The sequence below is a fragment of the Periplaneta americana genome, chromosome 1 (genome assembly GCF_040183065.1).
Source record: "Periplaneta americana isolate PAMFEO1 chromosome 1, P.americana_PAMFEO1_priV1, whole genome shotgun sequence".
Lineage (NCBI taxonomy): Eukaryota > Metazoa > Arthropoda > Insecta > Blattodea > Blattidae > Periplaneta > Periplaneta americana.
Window position 1 is genome coordinate 141,476,816 of NC_091117.1, and position 27,843 is coordinate 141,504,658.

At 36.1% G+C, this 27,843-nt stretch overlaps 1 protein-coding gene across 2 annotated transcripts in view; it reads right to left on the minus strand.

Annotated features, from left to right (window-relative positions):
* LOC138701578 (gustatory and odorant receptor 63a-like) overlaps window positions 1–27,843 on the minus strand; it is a 91,539-nt gene that overhangs the window by 40,167 nt on the left and 23,529 nt on the right. The window contains exon 2 of one of the 2 annotated variants that reach the window (XM_069828621.1): window positions 598–783. The exons of the other annotated variant lie outside the window; for it this stretch is intronic. Within the exon in view, the coding sequence (XP_069684722.1) occupies window positions 598–626 (29 nt within the window). The 5' untranslated portion in view covers window positions 627–783. The remainder of the gene's footprint in view (window positions 1–597; window positions 784–27,843) is intronic. 2 annotated transcript variants of the gene reach the window in all.

Sequence of the window (27,843 nt, forward strand, 5' to 3'; positions counted from 1 at the left end):
CCGACCCCCTTCACAAGTTACCACCCTATAATTGGAGACATGATATGAAGTTGGATGTGGAATGGAGTTCGGACGGAATGATGTTTTAGAGTAACTCTTCTCGGGTTCTCAGCCAGGTGAGTTGGAGATTAGCTTCCAAGCTTTCGACGGCTAGCTCTGCCATCTTCTTCAGGGATGAAGAAAAAGATGGCAGAGCTAGCTGTCGAAAGCTTGGAAGCTGATCTCCAACTCACCTGGCTGAGAACCCGTGAAGAGTTATTCTATATCAAACGCCGGGAAAGCCTCAAGTCATACATGGAATGATGTTTTGTTTTTATTTTGTTATTACTCTCAAGGAAATACCCCTGCTACTCATTTCTGTTAGAGACTGAGTGAACTTCAGGGTCCCGAAAGGTTTGGATCATGTAAAAAATCCGTAACACTATCGGAAATCGAGCTAGCGACCTTCTGACTTGCAGCGCAACGCCTTAACCGCGAGTTCCCGTAAGTATAGTACTGCAAACATTTTTACAGCCACCTAATTATAAACAGCTTATCTCACAATTCATGATATCTTGAAATAGGCTATTGCATAAGGACTATAAGTATCATATTTACCATCCAATCATACGACGGGCCGACTGCATGTACACAACACCAAAGGCACGTATGTTTAGCGTTGCGTGGGAGTCACCGTCCTGTTTTCGCCTTCCACTTAGGTAATGAATATTTGTTTTCTAAGTCCTGTCATGTTGTCTGTTGCCGTGCTGACACCATATTACAGGAGTTTCATCGTATGCTCATCTGGTTAAAAACGAAGAAGCTCAAATAGAGGCTTAGGATAAACCGCGCTAATTATATGAACATTCTCGACAGATAGTTATATGGAAGGTTATTAACACCTGTCAGTTTGTATACTTACTGTTCGTAGTCATAATGAGGTCTCTTGAGAAACAACAAGTTAAAAACAAACAACTCTTACACAAACGAACTTATAAAATTAAATTCTGTTTTCTGTGTGCTTTCAGTGGGCTACAGCAGAGGATGTCAGTGGACTAGTTTCCACCTAACTAGAACTTGTACCGTCGCTTAAAACACTTATTAAAATTTAAGCTCAATTTTTTTTCTTCAGGAAACTTTGAAATGAATTGGCTACTCGTATACTATGTTATTGTATTTCAATGTGAAAGTGAAATCTTTTCAGAACACTTCGAGCTAACAAGCAAACATTCTGATAGGGGCAGATAAAAAAGTTAATTTTTTTTTTCTTCCACCATGTTAATAATGCCAATCGAAGTGCTTATACAAAGTTTGACCACTCGAATGCAATTACGAGGCAGTCCAGAAAGTAGTTTTCCCTGGGGCCGTTTTCAGAAAAAAAAGCACAACTCCATGGACAAATTTATTGAAACATAAACAGCAATTGTTGCGCTATTTTCCTTATATCCCTCACTGGAATTGAGACATTTGTCATACCATGGGATCAATTTTTGTATTCTTGTGTCTTAGAAGTCAGCCGCCTGGGATCGGAACCAGCGTTTGATAGCCGTCTGCACCTTTCTGTCAATCCCATGATATGACAAATGTCTCAATTCCGGTGGGGAATATGTTGAAAAATGGCTCAACAATTGCTGTGTCTGTTCCAATAATTTTTTTCAAATGAAATTGTGTTTTCTTTCTCTTAACGGCTCCTGGAAAACTTATTTTTTACGGCCCACACAATTGCGGTCGAGTGGCTAAAATTTGTATAAGCACTTCTTTTGACATTATTAACATGTGAAAGAAAAAAAATAACTTTTTTATCTGCCCCCATCAGAATGTTTGCTTGTCAGTCGACTCATTATTATGTTTATATATTTGAAAGTGAAGCTGATATTTTTAGAACACTTCGAATTCAATAAATTGGCTCATTACTATTTTACTGTATTTGAAATGTAGCTAATTTTTGTTTAGAACACTTGGAACTCAATGAGTCAATTAAGTAATTATTTTGTTAATATACTTAAAGGTAAAACTAATTTTTTCAGAACACTTCGAACTCAATTAACTCCTTACTAATTTATTGTATTTGAAAGTGAAGCTGATTTTTTTCAGAACATTTTGAATTCAGTTAACTCAATACAATGTTATTAAAATCGAAAATGAAGCTGTTTTTTCAGAACATTTTGAATTCAGTTAACTCAATACAATATTATTAAAATCGAAAATGAAGCTTTTTTTTTCAAAGCACTTCTAACTCTGTTTACTCATTTACAATGCTATTACATTTCAATGTGAAGCTGAAATTTTATTCAGAATATTTCGAATTCTACTGACTCATTATGTTACTATATTTAAAAGTTAAGCAGAAGTTTTCTCAGAACACATCGAACTCGGTTCATTACTATGTTATTACATTTGGAAATGAAACAGATAATTTTATAACACTTCGAATTCAGTTCACTCATTAATATGTTGTTACATTTGAAAAAGATGCCGATTTTTTCCAAAGCACTTCGAAATTGTTTGACTCATTACCATATAATTTATATTTGTCGCGTAACTTTTCAGTTCCTTCACAGTCTACATTTTACAAGTAACTGTGCATGAACAGACAACGATAACTTTTAGTTTCACAACGGCACTGTACCAGAGTATAATCTTGTTTTGTCGTTACATGAAGTCGTAAATTCTGTAACATTCTACAATATTGCATGTCGAGAATATTAAGTCTATTATGTACTAAGGGTAAAGTTCTTATCACTTCCAATAATGAGAATATAGTGCTTAATAGTATTACTTTCATTTATAACATTATGTAACCAAAGAACACAATATAAATAAACTGAATTATAGTTAATATCATAGTATGTACGTAATGGAATATTAATAACGATTATTAATAGTGGTCAAAGAGCTTAACTAACAATAACAAGAAAAAACAATCATGTAAAAATTGTTCTATTCCACAATAAAGAGAATGGAAAAGAACGGCCGACATATTACATTTTTAATTCAAAGCGAAGGTAAAATAAAGAGCCGAAGAAAGTCGACGAACCACTTACTCTGTTACCAGTAGATCTTGAAGGGCAGCCTCTTATCTGACGGATTGTTAGACCAGAGATTCAAGTCAAGTCTCAATAAAGAATATCAGCCGAGTAAATACGTGGTGTGTCTAAAAAGTTCGGTGAATGGTGTCATATCTGAACGGCAACTTGGCGTATGTGCTTGCGCATGCGCATGGTTCTTCAGAGACTTGGGGAGAATCGATACACAGCATGCAATGCATGTGACTGGCAGTGTAAACAGACTGCGACCAGTTGAGCGTAGTCAGTGTGAGAGGAAGTGTCACAGCGCAATGGAGCAACGTGCAAACATCAAGTTCTGCTATAAATTGGGGAAGGCTGCAACGGAGACACATGGAATGTTGGTGCAGGTGTACGGGAGGGAAGCCGTGAGCAGAAAATGTGTTTACGAATGGTTTAAACGCTTCCATGAAGGGAAGGAAACAATTGAGGATGAGCCACGTTCAGGTCGGTCATCGACAAGCAGAACCCCAGAAATGATCGAGAAAGTGCGACAAATGCTGGCACAAGATCGGTGACTGTCTCTAGGATTGATTGCGGAGGAATTTGACATTAGCAAGGACACGATGCACACCATCGTCCGCGATGATTTGGGTAAGCGGAAGATCTGCTCCCGATTTGTGCCGCACAAGCTCACAGACGAGCAGAAAGCAAAACGGATGGAAATTTCTGGTGATTTCATTTCCATGAGTGACCAGGATTCATTGCTTCTGAAAACCATCGTCACGGGAGATGAGACCTGGTGCTACCAGTTCGATCCGGAATCAAAACGGCAATCGATGTCATGGTGTTCACCGACTTCCCCGGGACCAAAAAAAAAAAAAAAAAAGAAAAAAAAAAGCCGTCTGCAAAAATCCAAGGTGAAAACACTGTTGATCAGCTTCTTCGACAACAACGGCATCATCCACAAGGAATTTGTTCCTGCAGGTCAAATCATTAATGCTGCGTTTTACCAGTCCGTTTTGAACCGATTGCTACAGCGTATCCGGCGGGTTCGGCCAGAGTTGCACAGGACTGGAACATGGATGCTGCTCCATGACAATGCCCCTACACACTGTGCGATCCGTGTGCGCCAATTCCTGGCTCAGAAGATGGTACGGAGGGTGTTCAAGAACAGTTACCATCTTCTGAGCCAGGAATTGGCGCACACGGATCGCACAGTGTGCAGGGGCATTGTCATGGAGCAGCATCCATTTTCCAGTCTGTGCAACTCTGGTCGAACCCGCCGGATACGCTGTAGCAATCGGTTCAAAACGGACTGGTAAAATGCAGCATTAATGATTTGACCTGCAGGAACAAATTCCTTGTGGATGATGCCGTTGTTGTCGAAGAAGCTGATCAACAGTGTTTTCACCTTGGATTTTTGCAGACGGCTTTTTTTTTTTGGTCCCGGGGAAGTCGGTGAACACCATGACATCGATTGCCGTTTTGATTCCGGATCGAACTGGTAGCACCAGGTCTCATCTCCCGTGACGATGGTTTTCAGAAGCAATGGATCCTGGTCACACATGGAAATGAAATCACCAGAAGTTTCCATCCATTTTGCTTTCTGCTCATCTGTGAGCTTGTGCGGCACAAATCGGGAGCAGATCTTCCGCTTACCCAAATCATCGCGGACGATGGTGTGCATCGTGTCCTTGCTAATGTCAAATTTCTCCGCAATCAATCCTAGAGACAGTCGCCTATCTTGTGCCAGCATTTGTCGCACTTTCTCGATCATTTCTGGGGTTCTCCTTGTCGATGGCCGACCTGAACGTGGCTGATCCTCAATTGTTTCCTTCCCTTCACGGAAGCGTTTAAACCATTCGTAAACACATTTTCTGCTCACGGCTTCCCTCCCGTACACCTACACCAACATTCCATGTGTCTCCGTTGCAGCCTTCCCCAATTTGTAGCAGAACTTGATGTTTGCACGTTGCTCCATTGCGCTGTGACACTTCCTCTCAAACTGACTACGTTCAACTGGTCGCAGTCTGTTTACACTGCCAGTCACATGCACTGCATGCTGTGTATCGATTTTCCCCAAGTCTCTGAAGAACCATACGCATGCGCAAGCACATGCGCCAAGTTGCCGTTCAGATATGACACCATTCACCGAACTTTTTAGACACACCACGTAGATAGTACAGCCAGTGCCATCGTTTCTGGCGTGTGAAATAAGTAATATAAATGTTGAGAGCGAGCATCTTATATTTTCTACAAAATGTAGGCGAGAAAGCTGACAACTGTGATAGACAGATTGCTGACGTCACATCTGTTTAGTAGATGGTACTACTCTCAGCCGAGGAGGCAACAGATGTCACTGACTGGACAGTGTACTGAAAGACACACCCCAGAAACGTGAAGTGCGAGTGTCTTGCCTTTGACACAGTAGGCAGATTGCTGACGTGACGTGTTGGGTGCTACCATTTTCAGCAGCACTGGTAACAAATGCTCACTGACTGGCTTTTTACTCAAGGACACGCGCCAAAAACGCTGGCACTGGCTATAACATGGTAAGCATAAAGGAGGGAAGAACATAAGGATGATGAGTTCTTACTCGATTCCCAGTAGATCTTCAAAAACAGCCGCTTACCTGACGAATTCTCAGACCAAAGACTCCAATCATGTCTCAATAAGAATCTCAGTCTAGCCAGGTAGAAGGTGACAAGGTAAGCATAATAAAGGGAAAAACATAGGATACACTAGCCATTTACTCGATTCCCAGTAGATCTCCAAAGACAGCCGCTTACACCGCGAGTTCTCAGGCCAAAGATTCTTATCAAGTCTCAGTAAAGAATCTCCGTCGAGCGAAGTAGATGGTGCAAGGCAAATATAATGGAGGGAAGAACGTAAGGATGATGAGCCATTTACTGTATTCCCAGTAGATCTCCAAAGACAGCCGCTTACACCGCGAGTTCTCAGACCAAAGATTCTTATCAAGTCTCAGTAAAGAATCTCCGTCGAGCCAAGTAGATGGTGCAAGGCAAATATAATGGAGGAAAGAACGTAAGGATGATGAGCCATTTACTCTATTCCCAGTAGATCTCCAAAGACAGCCGCTTACACCGCGAGTTCTCAGGCCAAAGATTCTTATCAAGTCTCAGTAAAGAATCTCCGTCGAGCCAAGTAGATGGTGCAAGGCAAATATAATGGAGGAAAGAACGTAAGGATGATGAGCCATTTACTCTATTCCCAGTAGATCTCCAAAGACAGCCGCTTACACCGCGAGTTCTCAGACCAAAGATTCTTATCAAGTCTCAGTAAAGAATCTCCGTCGAGCCAAGTAGATGGTGCAAGGCAAATATAATGGAGGGAAGAACGTAAGGATGATGAGCCATTTACTGTATTCCCAGTAGATCTCCAAAGACAGCCGCTTACACCGCGAGTTCTCAGACCAAGGATTCTTATCAAGTCTCAGTAAAGAATCTCCGTCGAGCCAAGTAGATGGTGCAAGGCAAATATAATGGAGGGAAGAACGTAAGGATGATGAGCCATTTACTCTATTCCCAGTAGATCTCCAAAGACAGCCGCTTACACCGCGAGTTCTCAGGCCAAAGATTCCTATCGAGTCTCAATAAAGAATCTCCGTCGAGCCAAGTAGATGGTGCAAGGCAAATATAATGGAGGGAAGAACACAAGGTAGTAGGAGATAAAATTAACAACCTATAGGAAGAAGGATATTGAAACAGGTTGGAAGTTGGGACCACTAAAGAAAGAAAATTGTAATTATCACAGTTGGTCATTTTTTTTATTTTGCGTTTATTTGATTTATTTTGTTGTACATGTTTTTGTTGCGCAACATAAAAATTAATTCTTCATTGTGTCGAAAAGAATGTGTGTTCTGAAATTCAGTTGAGTGTTCAGGATGTGCTGTGAGTGTGTTTTTGTATGTTTTGAAATTATCTTTCAGTCTGTCCATTGTAAAAGTCGCTGTAACTATTGCGTGATGATATGTGTACACCTGTTAACATTCAACTGAATTTAAAACACACACCCTTTTTACGACACAAACATGAACACATCCCACCACAATAGGAAATCAGAAGATAGCGTGGGACATTCACTAGACTTCGGACAATGAAGGATACCATTTCGAAACTAGTCAGCTAGGTAATTTTCTAATGTTAACACAGTAAAGAAGTTATAGGCCTATAGTTAATCAGTGATAAAAATTAATCTGTTTGTCAATATTATTATATTTAACATTATAAATGTTTTTTTTACCTGAAATCATCTACTCAGACAACAATTTTAATTCGGTAATTTGAGATTTGGCGTAAAGTTATTTTCTGCTGACATAATATTGTTTTCATATACCATACATTAAACATATTTTTTCCAAATTTAATCAACATTTGGGAAAAACTACAGCATGTGCTTTCAAAAATAGGCACAATCTAAACGTAAATTACTAATTAAACATTCTATCACTGCTGGTCGCTAAGTGGCGAGTATGAATTTTATTATTTGAAGTAACCTATACTACCGTAATACCACAGTCTAGTATATACGGCCACGAAGCTCAATACGTAGTAAATATGCATCCATAGATAGTTGCTAACCACTAGGATCGCTACTATTGCCTCATTACAGACAATGCGAAATAGTATTTGCACAGTCTATTATTCTTAGTACCATCATAAACTCAAGCTTCGTGACTGTATATACTAGACTGTGGTAGGCCTAATACATGTCTGTCTATAGCAACAACAATAACACAATATTTGTACGCTATACATTTTTTTATTGTGATAAACACTGTGCCCCAGCCTCTGAACACTCCCATAACTAGCGTATTCTAAAAATAGTTTTGTATTTATGTTGTTGTAGGATTGACAAAATACTATCGTTTGAGTAGTTGGAAATTATACAGAATGTTGCAGACATTCGCAGTAACACAAAGTTATCTTTCTTTAAATAGAACGCCCCATATTTCATTTCATGTGTTACACTATTCATCCTCATTCAAATTATATAAGCATGAACTATCATAGCTTTTTATTCAAGTTATTAAAAACACAAACAAATTTAAATACCATGTGTACATTGGGTAGTAACACTCGGTATGGGAAAAAGTTCTCGAACTGCGGGAAAATTCCGGAAATAAATTTAAAGAAACGTGCACTACTTGATTACTTACTTAGAGGAAGTGTTACAAATATGGACTACTATTTTGTTTTTTTTTTCATTTTGAAACATACATGTTTTGAATACTGAACGTAAAGTATCGTTCTGTTTATTACTGAATGTTCCTGTGAATGGTACATCGGACTTAGAAGTTCGAAAGATGTTATGAAATGTTTGAAAAAAATAATTTCCTCAAAATTTAACATATTACCCTCATAAAAATGGAGGTACAAATATGGGATACTATTAACAAAATTGCAAAGTCAAAATGGTCTCTACTAAGAAAAGTACAGATCAAGCATTCAGCATCTTCATTAGAAGGTGTTTTCCGAACCGTGATACTGAATCCAGATGAATCGTCTACTCAAGTCTTTACTCGAAATTGTTTTATGGCTTCATTGCATTTTCATAATCCAGTCCCTACAATGACACCTCCCTCAAATTATAATATTATGTTCCCATCTACGTCTCGGCCTCACCAAAAGTCTTTTTCCCTCTGGTCTCCAACTAACACTCTATATGCAGTTCTGGATTCACCCATACGTGATACATGTTCTACCCATCTCAAACGTCTGGATTTAATATTCCTAATTATGTGAGATGAAGAATACAATCCGTGCAGTTCTGTGTTGTGTAACTTTCTCCATTCTCCTGTAACTTCATCACTCTTAGCCCCAAATATTTTCCTAAGTACCTTATTCTCGAACACCCTTAACCTATATTCTTCTCTCAAAGTGAGAGTCCAAGTTTCATAACTATAAAGAACAACCGGTAATATAACTGAAGCGTCCAATTCCAAAACTGTCTAAATCCATTTTTTAAAAAAATTAGATAATGGCGGTTTCGTCATCTACCTAAATGTCTCTAGCAATTTTCTAATGAATGTTGTGCCTAAATTCCCTCTTTCCTTCCATAAATAAGCTTCAAATATGACGAACACTACAAACAATTAGGAAAAACGTTATCAGTTTTTGGCGTTTCCTGAAAGTTGTTAAGAATGGATGTAGACAGTTTTGGAATTGGAGGCTTACTGTTTTATAAATTCTAACTTTCATTTTTTTAGAGCAGACTGGTTGATAAAAGCTTCTCAACCTAATAATAAAAGGCATCTCCCATATTTATTCTGCGTTTAATTTCCTCTCGAGTATCATTTATATTTGTTACTTTTACTCCAAGAGCTTTGAATTTTTCCACCTCTTCCAAGGATAAATTTCCAGTTTTTATACTTCCATTTCGTACTATATTCTGGTCACGAGACATAATAATATACTTTGCTTTTTGGGACTTACTTCCAAATCTATCTCATTACTTGCAGTTTAAAATGTTAGCAAACAAAGAAACAAATGCTAGGGAAGTGATAAAACAAATGCTAGGAAAATTATAAAAAATAAACAAATGCTAGGGAAGTGACAAAAAGAAACAAATGCTACTGAAGTGATAAAATTGTAGCGATAAACAGTCATGGTAGGTTGAAACACGTCCTTTCGTACCGTTTTATTGTTCATAAGTAGTATGACATAGTAAAAGTGTAACAGTTTTTATAATTGTAGATTACCAAGTTTCGATTTCCAACAAGGAAGTTGATATTTATCTCTCTATGGACTGAATCTTTACACCTAGTATGGATTTTTCTTTTGTTTCAAATGATGAAAATGACACAGTGTTGACCGCACTACAAAGAAGTCCTGCGAATTGTGAAAGTCTAATATTTAGGCCTGTTTATAATACTCGCATGAGTATGGATGCAACGGAAAAATAAGTCTAATTTGGACGTAAATGATGATGTTGATAATTTGTTTCCTTATTTTGACTGTCTTTGGTAATAATTAGACAGAAATAAATGTCTTTAATTTAGAAAATTACTGAAACTGATGAGTACTTTCAAATGAAGTGGAGTTTGAGTTATGTGCTGACCTTACTCCATTTGTTTGTCAGTTTACCCCATCACATAACGTAAAGATCACATATTGACCGACATATGTAGGTCTGTATACGCCAGTGTTGTTGTAGTACAACTTATGTGGACACGCGTGGAATGCACCTGATGTGCTACATTGTTTTTATTTCCCATAACTTAACATGACAAAACACATCCCTCGTAAGCATTCCTATGAGAATATGAGAGTCGTTAAAAGTTTATCAGTCACACTACATCATTACAAGACTTGAAAATAGGTACGTACCTCGTATTATGTTTATTTCCAAGAACGGTGACTTCTAGTCTTCAATTTTTTGTTGTGTACTTTTGCGTGACGTTAATTTGAAATCAGATAATTAGAGAGTGATGTATTGCTGGTTGAGTTTTACGAAGCCCAGGAAACAGGCATCTCTTCCTTATTACAAATTCATGAATAACCTCACATTAATCCACGTTAAACATTCCCTCTACGTCGTTACATCTTCAATTAACGAATATACGAGTTTAATCCAATTGGAAATAAGTGTGGCTAGTCTTGAAAGAGCTCATATGAATTGTTACACTTGCAGTGCACGTTGGTAATGAATCGTTCTGCTAGAAAGAGTGTGCATTGCTGAGTTGATTAACAACATATTGGAATTTGACACACGAAATCAGAAACAAATTGTTAAACAGAAACAGGCACTAATTGCAGTTAATAATACAGTTCCTCAATCACGGAGTAGGAAAGCAGAAAAAATATATAATTTAAGGTAAATTGCCTTTCCTTAATGATTTCGTAATCGTTCCAATCAGACTCATTTGTAATTACACATACATGTACGAGTAAACCCACATAAATGGTGAGATATTTCCTTATTTACGAGTAGCAAGTCATGTGCACGCAATCGTAAGTAACGCAGCTATATGCCGCGAGAAAGTCACGATCTTGGGCAAAGATACTTCCTATAATGTGGATATTTTCCCATCGAGTAATAGGGCAAACTCGGCTAGTTTCGTGATACTAAGGTCTTGGTGCAAAAAATAAAGATCAAATAAAAATGAGTGTTTTTTAATGTACGTACATTATTAGATTTCAGGAAGTTACATGTCAGCATTTTTACCTCAAATAAATTTATACAATATTTACAAACAAGCAATATATATATATATATATGTATATATACAGGGTATTTCCGAGGTGATGTTATAAACTTTCAGGGATGATGGCGAAGGGCACATGTATCAATTTGAGATAAGGAACTAAGGTCCGGAAATGACTGAGTCGAAAGTTATAAGCAAAAATAGTTATGTGGAAATGGAATTGTAATTTGGCACCACGTGCCCTCCTTCCCTCAACTTTTGGAACAGTCATGGAAAAATGGTATGGGCCGGATGTCTCCTACGTGAGTACTAGGCCCGATACAATCTGTGAGCTTGTCTACTGTTCCCATTGGCTCATCCGTATTCGTAAATCACATCTGCTTATTCCGCTCTCGTGTACTCCTCCATTTCACTAGGACTGATCGACTGGACACTGCAACTTGTACACATACACTGCTGTCTACAGACGTGCATATCAGGACCGACCATGACCGTTACACATTGTGCTATCTGCATTGCTTTAGTGTAGTTTCCTGTCCCCATCCCTCAGACAGCGCACTGAATGGAATACTGTAAGTAGACAACGTAAACAACGTCAGATGAATACAGTATGTGTAAGATATACAGATAAATACACATAAATAAGGTGTATAGAGGAATAAAATTATTTCATTTCCACACAACTATTTTTGCTTGTAAGTTTCGACTCGGTCATTTCCGGACCAGGGTTCCTTATCTGAGATTGATACATGTGCCCTTCCCCATCATCCCTGAAAGTTTGTAACACCACCTCGGAAACATCCTGTATATACAGTAGAAAATCTATTATCTTTGGTAATCAAGGGGATGGACTAAACGGTTAATCGAAAAAATCGGATAATCCGTACCACAAATATTTTCATAAATTAAATGCGTAATATTCATATTTCGTAATTTGAAGCTCCTGCCTTACTGCAACAGCTGACGTCTTCATACTACACACTGCGCTGTACAATATTTTTCTGGTTATAACTAATAAACACAATGAAGTGCAGTAATACGTAGCAATTTATCCTAACACCAATCTAGTATTCTGATGCGAGAAGAGCCGTAATTTTTTTCCTTTCCCAAATCACTCAATTATTTTCACTTTTTTTTCGATACTTAGCAAAACTCGTTTTCTTTTGACACCCATGGAAGACATTTTGCATAGAAGTTACACACTACGGCCACTCGAGTGGTAGGACAGTGACTGAATAGTGAACGAGTTCGCAGTTATATGGGTGTTCTTGGGGTCGTTTCTTTAAAAGTAGACAGTGACTATACTGCAAATTGGGAAAAACAACCATCTCACAGTAATTGTTTCCATTGTCGGCAGCGGTATCATTCTTACTGCATACTGTGTAATGGGAAAGGCTTGTAGTAACCTCCTTTAGTAAAAAAGTGCGTACAATATTAATTTTTTTCTGCAGCAAAAAGAAAAAAAAAGAGCGTGAAGAAGATAGTCGGATAATTCGCCGATCTGTTAACAGGGTGACGAATAATCGGGGTTCTACTGTAAACAAAAAAAAAAAAAGCATTCTAGAATGGTTGGTATAATTTCGTGATAGTACAAGAATATTTTCGTGATAGTCCTTAAATTCAAAATATTTAGATTGGTCCCTTCAATCAAATTTTAAATTCCTCAGTCAGTTTCATATCTAAAACCTAAACAATTAAAGTTATTTCGGTATTTTGAAAGGCCATGACATGTTTCATGAAACAACTGACACACAACTGACCCCCTGAATCCATCTTTCACGATGCTTGCCGTCCTAGAAATTTCCTGAGCAAGACCGCAACAAATAATTAGGCTTGTCATCTGACTTTTCTTTAAGCACAGATCTCCTCGTTGTCTACCTCTTTTAACTCACTTGAAAGGCTGGAAATGTCATTCTCACCGATTGCTGCTTTGGTCCCTTCTGGTTCTCGTCTAACTTGCCAAGAAAAAGACGAGGTTTCTCTGCGGCAGTTTTCCCTTGTTTAGGACACAATAAATTGCCTCTTTCATATTATTTACATTACATTTCTTCCCACATTTGAACCTAAGATTATCTGCCATCTGCGACATGCACAACACGCACAATACAGAGTGATTCACGAGGATTTACCGTCCTTTATGAACATTATTTCCGAAGACATTCTGAGCAAAAAAGTCATATAAACATGGGTCCTATTCCCAATATTTACAGAGTTACGTTTCATTATTGGAACGCATTGCTGTGAACGCGTGATCTTAGTCAGCGTGCAGTCAGCAGCCAACGCGAGATCTACGGAAATCAAAGATAGCCGTATGCAGTTACATAGAGCGACGAGTGCCGTTCACAAGCGTGCGGCCAAGTGTACTCAAGCGGACGGCGACATTTTTAAAATGTGTTGTAAACTCTCGAAAATTCTAAATTAGGATGCAAAATTGAACTGCAAGTAATTAAGTCGGTGGAAGTGGTGTGATTTGTAATAATTGTTGTGATAAGTGTGTAAGAATAATATAATTTTCTAGTTAAAAATTGAAAAAGATGTCTGCACGAAGCAATTAAGGAGTTCACAGCACATTTTTAGCTTCATAATACTGGGCAATTAAAGGAATGATATTTCTGAATGGTTCATTCTCTATTTGTATTATTCTTTTACCTTCAAAACGTATTTTACAAACAACTTTAAATTAGTGTAACTCTGAAAATATTGAGAATAGGAACTATGTTTATGTGACATTTTTTGCTCAAAATGTCTTCAGAAATAAGCTCCGTAAACGACGGTAAATCCTCATGAATCACCGTGTATATCACAGATGCTATGAACACACACACACAACTATTTTATGTTTCATACATTTGATATTTATTCCACCACAGAGTGTTGTTATAGTGTACACAAAATTTAAAGACAAAAAAATACCCTCCTGGAATGAGAAAAAATGCTAAGAAAATAATCTTCCAAGATAAGGATCTGTTATATAATCCGTGCATTGATAAGTTTATATTTTTCACCAAGAAGTACACAATGTCAGTGCTTATCTATGAAAACAATTTGGACCACAAAACTCAGCAAATAACTCTTCATTTAGCAAAGGAAATCGGATGGTATATTCACTCACAAATTAAAAGCAATAGATCTCACATTTCTTCCAGTAATTAAAAAAAAATTCACTCACGTCATTGCAAGAGCGCCATTTATACTATACCATCAAAATTACATTTGTCACTGTTCTAATTTCGTGGTAAATTTAAATAAACAATATCACGAAATTAGGCCTAGGGCAAGGATACCACGCCAAGCACTAAATTACCGCACCCCTTTAGGAACAAGATCTTTTGAACGTCCGCTGAAACGATGGAGTGAGACCGTAACACGCCACCAGGCTTATTAATACGTGATTGGAAAAAAGAAGACGAAATTAGCCGTGTCACGAAATTATCCAAGTTTGCTCTACTCTTTGCTGCATTAGGTGGAAGTTTGGCGGCATGCTGACCCCACGCCATGGGAGACCAACATGTGTTAAAATGAGTGTATAGTCTACTCGCGACAGAAATGAAACGCCTTACGCGGTAAATGTGTAGTATTTAATGCTCGTGTAATGTGGGACGATAGGCATAGTTAGTGTTGAATTTAAGATTTTTATATTCAATACTCTTCAGAAATTAAAAATGAAACAATTTCTCACCTTGCATTCTCGCACTAGTTCCAGTCCACTCTTCTTAATTTTATGTTCGTATTTTTGTTCTTTAAATTTTTGTTAAATTTCACTGCTTGTGTATTTTGTAACCTGGTAGAGTGTAAGAGAAGGCCCTAAGGTCTTAACTCTACCAGTTTAAATAAATCATTATTATTATTATTATTATTATTATTATTATTATTATTATTATTATTATTATTATTATTAGTTTATGTTTCAATTTCCGGCGGTTAATTTGCCGCCTATCTTTCACGTCACGCTCTCGTTCGTTCAGTTTATATTCCATAGCTAAAGCTGGAATCCTATAGTTCGGCATTCTTCGTATATATTCACACCATATTCTGTTGCTTCTCTTTAGCTTCTGCAGGAATGGTTCCATCCCTAGTTTCTTTCGAATATATCTACGGTATGTGCTATTTATGTTGCAGTGTAACTATACCCTAACGTACTTTTCCGATTAATGTTTTTATGAAACTAACAATAATGCGATTTTTTTACTCAATGGCGGGGAACTGACTGCATCATTCACCCAAGTATCTATTGGGAACATTTACTGATGAGTATAATGACTCATCCATGAAAAAAAAACAGATAAAGCCATTTAACATGTTAAATACGATTTAACGCACTCAAATTGCTAGATCGTATATAATTATTTCTAAAAAAAATGAAGAATTGTTCAAAATCAAACACAATTAATGGACACAAATGTGGAATCAGACTAGAGATTCGTTAAAATAAATTTGAACGACTTTAGACAGATTTTAAATTAAGTCTACTATAATTTTATGAAAAATAGAATGGTGAAGAAATATCTGGGTGTTTAATTTACTTGATAAGTATTACTATTATTGAAGTAAATCCCGAAAAGACTAAGTATATGATTATGTCTCGTGACCAGAATATTGTACGAAATGGAATTATAAAAATTGGAGATTTATCCTTCGAAGAGGTGGAAAAGTTCAGATATCTTGGAGCAACAGTAACAAATATAAATGACACTCGAGAGGAAATTAAATGCAGAATAAACATGGGAAATGCCTGTTATTATTCGGTTGAGAAGATTTTGTCATCTAGTCTGCTGTCAAAAAATCTCAAAGTTAGAATTTATAAAACAGTTATACAGTATTACAGATTATTTTGTATGGTTGTGAAACTTGGACTCTCACTTTGAGAGAGGAACAGAGATTAAGGGTGTTTGAGAATAAGGTTCTTAGGAAAATATTTGGGGCTAAGAGGGATGAAGTTACAGGAGAATGGTGAAAGTTACACAACGCAGAGCTGCACGCATTGTATTCTTCACCTGACATAATTAGGAACATTAAATCCAGACGTTTGAGATGGGTAGGGCATGTAGCACGTATGGGCGAATCCAGAAATGCATATAGAGTGTTAGTTGGGAGGCCGGCGGGAAAAGACCTTTGGGGAGGCCGAGACGTAGATGGGAAGATAATATTAAAATGAATTTGAGTGAGGTGGGATATGATGGTAGAGACTGGATTAATCTTGCTTAGGATAGGGACCAATGGCGGGCTTATGTGAGGGCGGCAATGAACCTTTGGGTTCCTTAAAAGCCAGTAAGTAAGTAAGTACGTAAGTAAGTAAGTAAGTAAGTAAGTAAGTAAGTAAGTAAGTAAGTAAGTAAGTACGTAAGTAAGTAAATAAGTAAGTAAGTATTATTAAATAATTTAAAGGAATTCATATTTAACGTGAATTATGTAGGCAATCACGTACTTACTCTTTTACGAATAATCAGAACGTGTGGATATTGTACATACGTTTGGTATGATGTATTCGATCTCATTTTGAGATCAGAATATGGTGAATTTAATTTATATTATTTAGTGCTATAGTCCAAATGGTAGTGTTTCCGGCTACAAATAAACGAATCCATGACAAAATTTTCCTATCACTTACGCTTAATGAATTCTTCAGTATTAAATGGAATATCATTCGGAGTATCTCGTGCTCGCAGAGAATTTTGCTGTTATCTGTTGTTATAATCATTAGGCGTGTCTTTAGGAATGAAGATTTTCACCAGCGCTTATGATCTTTCTCTTATGTTTTTGGTGGAACTGTCGTCAATGACTATTGTGAAGATTGTTTTTTTAAATTCTCTGGCTTTCTGCACATTTTGTTGTAACAGTTATGTACGTCCATTTTACAAATGTTTCCAGCTCTTCGTTTCAGTTATTTGAACTGTTGCGTTGTAAGTTGCTTTAGCTCGTGTAGTTGTTTCTTGATACATTTGTCGTACTTCACATATACTTCTTTTAGTTTTCTGCTGGGATGCAATCTTGTTTTATTCAAGAGAGCTCTTTTCTAAAATACACAACTGTAGATACCGAGTTTTGAAAAATCTCTTTTATTTCAAGATCAATTTACTGACATACTTACCAACTTTAGCTTAATTCTGATAGCACCATTGGATTCTCCTGACCCAAAAACATAAGGATACGCTAAAACCTCAAAATCGAAAAAAATGTAGATAACGAGTTTTGTGAAAACGCCCCTCAATTCTAATACAGTCTGTGATAACTAAAGTAACGCTATTCACAAATTCCTTCGTGATCTTGTTATTCCGTGAATTTAGGATAGAAGTTGACTAGTCTAAATTTCTTCAGACTCCATTTCCGAAACGACCTCATTTTGTATTTTTGTTACAAATTTGCGGGATAAGTAATTAATTCCTTTGTTTAGGTTCTAACAAATTCCCATAATGATGTAGCCTGAGATGGTTTCTGATTTACTAACAAATCATTTGTCGATGTGAGATATCAGTGAAATGCTACAGGCAGTTATAATTACAGTAGAACCTCTATTATCCGTGGTAATGAAAGGGGTGGGCTGAACGGTTAATTGAATAATAGGATAATCCGTACCATAAAATTTTTTCGTAAATTTAGTGAATAATATTTACATTTTGGTAATTTCCTCTATGGCCTTGTATTTAACACGCTAGGTAGTGGATCACAAGTTCACTAATTTAATGCCCGTGTGCACCATTCTCGATTAAAATTTGACCATGGTTAAATCGGCATTGACCATCTTCAACGCCAATTTGCAGAGTATCAACCTCGATCAAAGTTAAACAAGCGAGTTGATGATGATCGAATTTGATCATGGATGTGGAACCGATTATCTTGAATTGAACATGGCCAAGTCGAGAAAACCAAAATGGCGGCACGATTTGACGTACTTGATGGAATTGAAGATGAAATGATGTATCTTGAACACGCAAATCACTGCGGAAGTAACAGAATTGGTGTTATTGTAAAAAGATAAGTTTGTAGATGAATAATAAAAATGTTTTTTTTTTTCTCAAAATAGACTAATGTTTTACATATGTTTCTGCTTTGGAAGATCGGGACTTTACTTGAGGACAAAATATTATTTAGGCCTAACTGTCCAATTTTGTTAACATAGGTAATAATAAAGTAGTTATTCTATACCGGTAATAATATAGTAAAACTAAATGACCATTTTGTAGAATGCGAGATTATCAGTTATTAGCTATAGATTTGCCGTTTGAAACTATTAGGACCTACATGACGTTTTGGACAATTAGGCTATTTACGCTTGAATTAAGAGAAATTGCACGAATACCTTCCTTTCCCTCTTACTCCAAAATTCCAAACTTGTGAACACAAAATAAATGGATAAATTTCAGAACAAGGATACTTTCCTTTCCCTCTTACTCCAAAATTCCAACTTTGTGCACACAAAATAAATTGGCACTAAAAACTTCCTTTTCGTATGCATGATGATGCGTATACGAGATACACAGACGAATTGCTTTTTTTTTTTATTTTAAAATAATTTTTAGCGAGGTATCCGTATACTGAAATTTTCCCAAATAAATTATTGTCTTTTCGTAAGCAAGCTGATGAGCATTCGACAAACACATACAAATCTGCTCTTTTTAGTAGCCTATTTCAAGATAATTGTCAGTGAAGTATCCGTATACTGAAATTTTCCCAATTATCATCAATAATATGAAATAACCACGGTATAAATTACGTTACAAATTATGTGGAATTATGTAAACACGTATAACTCATGTTGAATTGTGAGGTTAAATCCAACTTCCTTCAGTACTTTTATTCTCTAATATGAATGCAGAATTGCTGACGAGTTCTAAAAGAATTCCCACTTTTAACTGTAAGAAGTTCGGTGCTGTTTTCTTTTTTTCTTCCATGATTATTGAAACTTGTTATTTGAAAACTGCGAGGATGTTTGAAACAGTCCGACAAACAAAATCGAAGCGATAATTGACAGAGTGCGTTCGTTCGCTGTTTTATACGCGGTAACCTAGCACTCAGATGATTCTTCTCAAGTGAGCGTACCGTCAGCTGACGGTACTAAGTTGATCGAGGGAAAATGTCGGTGCACCGCATCTGTAACTTGATCATTGTCAATAAGTAATCATGTTTCCGTGATTGCTGATAAACGGGCTAGATGATCGAGAATGGTGCACACGGCCATAAGTCTGGTTGTCAACGACGGTTTTTAAGAGGCAAGGAAACTCCCTGTAATGGCTACCTGTGAAAAGGTATGAATAGTGAAGATCTTTATACATTCCAAACTCATATCCTATTTCCTCGAACCACTCATTATTTACAATTTTCTTCCCGATACTTAGCACGACAAGATTTCTTTTGACACCAGAAGAAACATTTTATACAGAAGTATACAGTACGAAAATTCGAACAGTAGACTATAGTGATTAAGGGTAAAGGCTTGTAATAACACTCTAGAAAAAATAACGTGCTAATACAATGTATAGGACTTTATATATTTCTGCCGAAAAAAAGCGAGAGAAAGACAGGCGAATAATCCACCAATCGGTTAATAGGCTGACGGATAATCGGGGTTCTACTGTATCAACAACGCGGAATTCTTACAGTTATAAATAGAATTGGTTATTTCCAATGTTAAGAATGATTAAGTTATGAGCACAACGTTTGTTATCGTCTCTAGAATTATCCCAAGATTTGTGTTTAGCATTGTAGATCTATCACCAATTTAAAATTTTTCTGCTAGTTAATGCAATTGATTTAATTTCAGATTCACAAGAAATAATGTTCAGCATATCGGGGCAGACAGAGAAGTTGTTCTACAAATCACCGAAAGGGCGACAGACCCAGCAATTTTTCCATAAAATGGAGAAGTCAATGGGCTTCTTCCAGTCGATTGATAATAACCCGGTTCGTAAAGACGTTAAATTCCCCATCGTGTTGCTACGACTGTTGGGCGTTCTGCCAGTGCAAGATTCTCCCTCAGGTACTGGAACGGTCTATTTTCACGTGTAAGCTAGTAATACAAGCATGTTTAAACTCATGTTTTTAATTCTTCTTTCACACTTCCTTCACTTGTTACATTCCTTCACTTTATATTTTTTAATAATTTCCTATCTTTTTTCTTCCTTATTTAGGTATTATTTTTGCTCTAGTTTTACTGTTCACACTTCTTTTTCTATTTACAATATCGTTACGGTAGCCAATAGAAAATATGTGATTGTGCAAAAATATATTTCCAGTATGCAAGTTTTCAGTAACCCCGATAAATTAAAAAGTGGTTTTGGACATGGCGTCTGTCTGTGGACGCCATTTCTCCTGAACTATTGAAAGAATTTTGTTCATACTCAGTACATGAGAGTCAATTTATCGGGGAACGAGACGTATGAAATGTAATAATTTTAATAAAAAGTTGATAGATTTCTACTCGAAATTAAAAACACACAATGATGCTCTATTTATGGAATAGGTAGACGATTTTCTTGGCAAACTTTTGTTTTTGTGGATTACACTGACAAATAAGAAAGAGCTATTAGCATTTACGAAGAATATTCTGCTAGGAAAAATCAGTTATTATGTATAGAATTATATACAATTTTCATAGTGAATTTTGTTACTCTGGATTTCGTTCTAGCCTCGTCTTCTATTCACATGCCAGGTACTAAGGAGGCGCTGACTGTCCTCACTTTAAAGCCATTTGTTACCCGTGAGTGAGTCAGTAAAGTGTAATATATCGACTTTAATTTTCTTTCTTCCTTTAGTCCTGCCTTTTTTCCTTCCTTCTTGTCTTTCTTTCCTCTTATCTTTTTTCCTTTCATACTTCTTTTCTTTCTTCACTCTTTTTTCTTTCATCCTTTCTTTCTTCCCTTTGTCCTTCCTATCTTTCTTTCTTTCTTTCTTTCTTTCTTTCTTTCTTTCTTTCTTTCTTTCTTTCCTTTTCCCCCTCTTTTTCATTTTTTCTTTCTTATTTTTGTCCTCCTTCCTATCCATCTTCTAGCCTTTCTTTCTTCTTTTCATCCTTATTTCTTTATTTCATCCCTCTTTTTTCTTTCATCATTTCTTCCTTCCTTTTGTCCTCTTCCTTCTTTCTTTCAGCCTATCTTTCTTCGTTTCATCCTTGTTTCTTTCTTTATTCCCTCTTTTTCTTCCATACTTTCTTCGTTCCGTTCTTCTTCCTTTCTTTCTTTCGTTTTTTTCTTCCATTCTTTTGTTCCTTTTTCTTCCATTCTTTCTTCTTTTTGTATTTCTTTTTCCTTTCGTCTTTTTATCTTCTTTCCTCTGTTTTCTTTTCCTTCCGTCCTTCTTTCTTTCTGTCTTTCTTTCTTTCTTTCTTTCTTCCTTCCTTTCTTCCTTTCTTCCTTCCTTCTTTCCTTCCTTCCCTCCTTTCTTTCTTTCTTTCTTTCTTTCTTTCTTTCTTTCTTTCTTCATTTTCTTAAATTACTTTTCAGCCTTCCTTCAATCACATCTTTTCTTTTTTCTCTTCCGTCAGTATTTTCTAGTTTCTTTGCTTGTTGCCTTCTATTTCTTTGTTTTCACTATCTTATTTTATTACATGTTTTTTTTTGTTTTTCCTTATTTAGGCCTATATGTCTCCTGTATTAAACATTTCTCTTTGTCTTTCTTTTTCCCTTTGCTGCTTAGTTTTCCCTTCTTTTTCATTTCTATAAATTTTTTGTGTTTCAATCATCATTTGCTTTCGTCGTTCTTCCTTGCTTTCTTTTTTATTTAATTTCTCTTTCTTGTCCGCGTCTTAATAACCTTAATAATATTATTAATGAATAGAGTCTGCATTTCCATGCACTATCAAATCTTAAAACAAGCACTATCATATGACAAAACTCCATAATGAAGCGAAAAAACAGTAAAAATATGCACTATCAAAATCGAGTTGTACATTATGTTACATTTTTATTTTATTTTGAATCATTGTATTAGAACTAATTTCTCAGATTTCCTTCACTTAAGCTCATGTGTTTGTCTGAAGAACGTTCTAGAACACAGAAAATTATCTTTTTACGTCACAAGAAGTGACAGGTGCGTACTTAAGTGAAGAAATTTTGGAAAAAGTGAGGCCGAATTGTAAGTATTTTGAATTTCCGCATGGCCATGACTACATCGGGAATCGAATCTGCGCGTTTCCGGCTTTGCAGCATTACGCCTTAACTGCGACGCTATCGCGCGTCCTAAAATACGAAAGTGCTTACGTCTTTATTAAAACAAACACATTAAACTACATCACCGTCCATCTTCAGAAATTCCTTTCCCTCAATCCAATTTAACACAAGATCTCTTTTTGCAGTTCTAATAGCAGCTATAGCAACACTTCACAATTCGACACAAAAGTATACTTAAATGCAGTTTGCAAGCATTCTACTTCTGCCTTCTTTTCTTTCAATATTTTGATCTGTGGCTTGTAGCGCGCAAGTGTTGGAGATTGAAAATACCAGTGTAACAAAGGGAGAGTGTAGTAGTAGTAGTAGTAGTAGTAGTAGTAGTAGTAGTAGTAGTAGTAGTAGTAGTAGTAGTAATAATAATAATAATAATAATAATAATAATAATAATAATAATAATAATAATTTATTTTAGCTGGCAGAGTTAAGGCCGTAAGGCCTTCTCTTCCACTCAACCAGCAAAATGTATACATACATATGTATACAAAGAATTCAACAATTTGATTTAAATAAGAGTTACATGTATACAAGAGTTATTTACGAATTAAACAGCAAAAAACTATGAACTATTAATTAAACAATGAAATACGAACTGTGTAGCAGAATTAAGCTAACATAAATAGAATGTTAATATATTTCAAATAATGTTAGATAATAGAAAGAGATTATTATGAGACAATTTTGAAAACACAACACTACGGGGTAGTTGAAAGTTGAAAGAATAGTTGTCAGGTAGGACGTCACGAAACCATATAGGTTTATTTTATTTTTTTCTCAATAGACAAATAACTTGGAAATACCAGATTATACAAGCAACCTTCATAAAAGCCACTATTATGCAAGTTATATTCAGTAAAGCCAGGAGAAAGTACATAATATGTAATGTAAAAGTATAAATATGCGATATTAAATCTAAAAATCTTCAAAATACTGTAGGCATTATGCATGAATTTACTCCCAAAAAGGCCGAAACATGCAAACATGCAGGCCTATGGGAAAAATTCGGTTATTTGAAACCGATGTCATAAAGCGAATATTTGCAAAGTTTGAGAAGTGTAACAAGCGTACCGGTATATAAAAACATGCATTTGTAAGGAAATCCGGACCCTATCACTGAATAATGTCCAAACTCAAATCAGTTCATAGCGTAAGCTTAGTTTGGAGTAGTAATGCTTCAAACAGCATCTTTCAATTGTTCGTGAAACAACAAATTCAAATTCACAGCAAATTGCAGATTTGCAGCACCTGACGCGGACTCTATTATTTGCTGAGTAGAGCCAACTTTAATGGTGATGTAATATAAGTTTCAGGTTCACTCTATAAGATTTATCTATTTTGCAAATGTTTATTTGCTATAACATTGTACATTTTTCCTGGAAATCTTTTTTAAAATAAACCTTTTTCATTAATAAGACATAACTACATAAAACTCATGAAAGTCCATTTTGTCATGCATAATACTATGTACATTTTAATTTGTTCAAGGTTTAGATTTCGTGTTTCTTAACAATATCTGATGATGCCGAAAAGGACGAAACGTTAATATTTCATATGCAATGTTATAGCAAATAAACATGTGCAAAATAGATAAATCTTATAGATTGAACTTGAAACTTTTATTATATTGAAGTAGATTTATCTGAAAACAAAATTAATTGTAAAATATTTAATGGTGATTCTTAGAAATAGCGTAATGTACGTAATTTTTTTCAATAAATTACTGTCACATCTCTGTATTGCATAATAGCTTAGCTTACAATACAGCTTGCTTCTTCTTATTATAATAGGTGTTAGTGAGGCGAAGCTCCTGACACCAATAATGGCGTACTCTGCGGTCATGGTGGGGGTGATGATTGTGGGCACGCTGTTCATGATGGATGAGCGCTACTGGCGCATGATGGACGACAACAGTTCCTTCGGGGACAAAGTGCTGGAGGCGGAGTGCATCATATTTTTCTTACCTGTCACTTTGGTGCCTGTAACACACTGGTTCGAGGCCCGAAAGAAGGCGAAATTTGTGAACAGCTGGAGGAAATTCGAGGTTAGCGACACAAATTTGCTATGAGGGATGAGATTCATATAGGCCTAAGAAAGTACAGTTTTTTGAACATTCATTCTTCATTGAGTCATCGCAGCACTTCAGGAAGGAGGAGGAATCGTAAGAATCTTGACAAGGGCCGCTTTTTTATGATTCTTCCTCCACTGTGTTTGGAAGCAGTCAAAATTGCCTTGCTTTTGGTACACAGTGTTTTCAGAAAAAAAAATTATTCGTAAACTCTGAACCTTCTCTCCGAAAAAAATACTTCAACCTATAGCAGGTGGCAAAACTGTTGGTGAAAAAGAAATCCAAAGATGAGAATGGTGATGTTGTTAATTGGCTCAAAGTAAAGTCTTTCAATTACACGAAAGAAACATCTTGGGTTCTGCAATATAAGTGTGGGTATTCTGATGAATATAGAGCAATCAAAATTCGTCGAGAGGGACGATCATTTGTTTGTCCAAAACAAGCGCTAGCAAAATACTCAAATTCGTTGCCAATAAGCTCAGTAAAGAAGAATAATCTTCTAAAAGTTTGTCGAGTAAGTATCATTCCTGAAGAGTTGCATGGCTGGTACAACACTCTGCCAACATGTGACACTGCAGTTGACAAGGTTCCAGTATCTGATGTGGATGATAGTGGAAATGATAAGTGATGTTTCTGAAGATGACTCTTAGTAAGCTTGTGATTTTGCCTCTAAAAAAACGATCATTTAACGCACTCTTTATATCATGAAGTTCAAAATCTGTGAATATATAGTTTCATTCAATTCAGCCCTAGTTGTGTTAAAACAATAATTTAGTCTGAAAAATATGCTAATATGCAGCTTAGTACATGTATTATTTAACAAGAAAGAGTAAATGAGTTTAAATGCAAAACCAGATTTTTCATAAATATTCAAACTTTCAAGCTGATTTATCTCGATACTATCTTTTTGGACTTAATATCTTTTCCTTGCAAGCCCACGATATATATAAGAAATAGTAATTAACCCTTAAATTGGCAAAACTCCATTTCTCACACTAGTTTATTAAACCGTGTCGGACTGTAAAGAAAACAACTATCGCAATGTACATATTTTATATGTCGTACAATAGAGAGCTGGCTACGGACTGGAAGGTCCGGGGTTCGATCCCAGGTGGTGGCAGGATTTTTTCTCGTCGCCAAACTTTCAGAACGGCCCCGAGGTTCACTCAGCCTCCTATAAAATTGAGTACCGGGTCTTTCCCGGGGGTAAAAGGCGGCCAGAGGGTGGTGCCGACCACACCACCTCATTCTAGTGCCGAGGTCATGGAAAGCATGGGGCTCTACCTCCATGCCCCCCAAGTGCCTTCATGGCATGTTACGGGGATACCTTTACCTTTTACAATATTATAGTATTGTGAAAATTTAATTTTCCTACCAATTTTTTTCTATTGTTCTATTAAAATTATAGCATATAGCCTATTAACCTGTAGTATCCTATAGGATACTTTGCGAATTTAAGGGTTAAAGGGAGTTTTTGTTAAGAAATAACTAGAATGATTGTACGTAGTATGAAATATAACCTATACAGTAATAATAGTTATCTTATATGAAACATTTCATAGCGTTCTTTGGGAGAGCCATTGATTTAATTCCCAATATGCTCAGTCAATTTAAGAAGTGTATTATGATAATAAGTGAGTGAAAGAATTTGTTTTGTCCTTCAAATGTACAAAAATTTGATCCGAATAAATTTAATGTTTCATTCTAAACGGAATTTTAAAATATCTCAAAGATTAGCCCTCTGAAATTAATGACATTACTTACGGTTCACTCTGTATATGAAGTAAGAGTGTACAAAATTTAATTCGTTATTGTGAAGATTGTACATGAGTAAAATGAAAATTACTGAAATTCTTTATATTATTCTTGCCAAAAATATATTTCAATTTTCATGGAAGTTGTGATATATGCTACACATGCAGTTGTAAGTATCATATACAGATTTCATAAGGCTATGGCACTAAGTAGGCCATGACTTGTTATTGCAAGATTCCTATTACTTACTTACTTACAAATGGCTTTTAAGGAACCCGAAGGTTCATTGCCGCCCTCATATAAGCCCGCCATCGGTCCCTATCCTGTGCAAGATTAATCCAGTCTCTATCATCATATCCCACCTCCCTCAAATCCATTTTAATATTATCCTCCCATCTACGTCTCGGCCTCCCTAAAGGTCTTTTTCCCTCCGGTCTCCCAACTAACACTCTATATGCATTTCTGGATTCGCCCATACGTGCTACATGCCCTGCCCATCTCAAACGTCTGGATTTAATGTTCCTAATTATGTCAGGTGAAGAAGATTCCTATTGCATACAATAGTTAGTCCAATTTTAACGCTTTCTTCTTCGAAGATTCTGGTGGATATTTTGTGTATTGGTGAAATAGTGCGTCAGTGCTTCCTGAAAATATTAGGAGTGTTTTTCATTGTGTTATAGTGTTTTAAATATTAAAAGAAGACATTGCTACAATCTGTTTACGTTTGTAACCAAGGACAACTCTGAAATATTTTACGTTCTAATTTTATTTACTGTATATTCATTCACTTTTCAAGAATCAAGCTATTTCTTTTAAAACACTTAAATTCAGTTATAACTGCCCTATCTTGAAGATATTCTTGTGAATTTTAGAAGAAATCTCATTGCCATGATTATTCCTCCTCCACCTAATAATGGGCTGCATATAATTCAGTTGATGAAACGAGTAAATGAATGCGAACAACTATACAAAGTGAGCGGAAATTATATAACTCTTTCTGTATACGTGCATATTAAATATAACAGGAAAAAGCTATGATCTAGTGTGAAATAATAATTAGAAAACATGGAACAACTTTATGATTTCTTCTTAGCTTCTACAAAGTCGTTTAATTTTATATATGATCATATACAATGAGTTGCAAATTAAACTCTGAGACATCTCCTGTTTTAACATTATATAACGAACCTAACTGCACTCAAAATTCTTCCACACAGGATAATACTCAATGCAATTCACAATGTACGAGCATGCCTCCCTCTACTACGCCTTGCCCCCACTGTGGGAAATTTTATCGTGGACAACATGGCATTAAAATTCATATAGCACGTGCCCATCCAGAAAAAACATAGGATTGCTATAGTCGAAAGACAGCCCAACTGGCAAAATAAAAAACATAGTAGCAATGAACACAATGATAGAACTTTAATATCGTCAGTTAGTCCTGACGTTATTTTGGATCCCATCACCACAGAGAAGTCTCCTGTCAGACAAACTCCACATAACTCCTCTTCTAGGCAGTTAAATCAATATCATCAAGAAATGTCTCACTGGAAAGCTTAATTTGAAAATATTACTACTGAAGAGGATTTCTATAGTAAAGATGACAATTTTTCTCAATTTCTTGCTAACGCCATTACATTACTCCCTGGCCCGAAACACCCAGCTCGTAAATATTACGAAGCAAGACAGGATAAACGTTTACTCAAC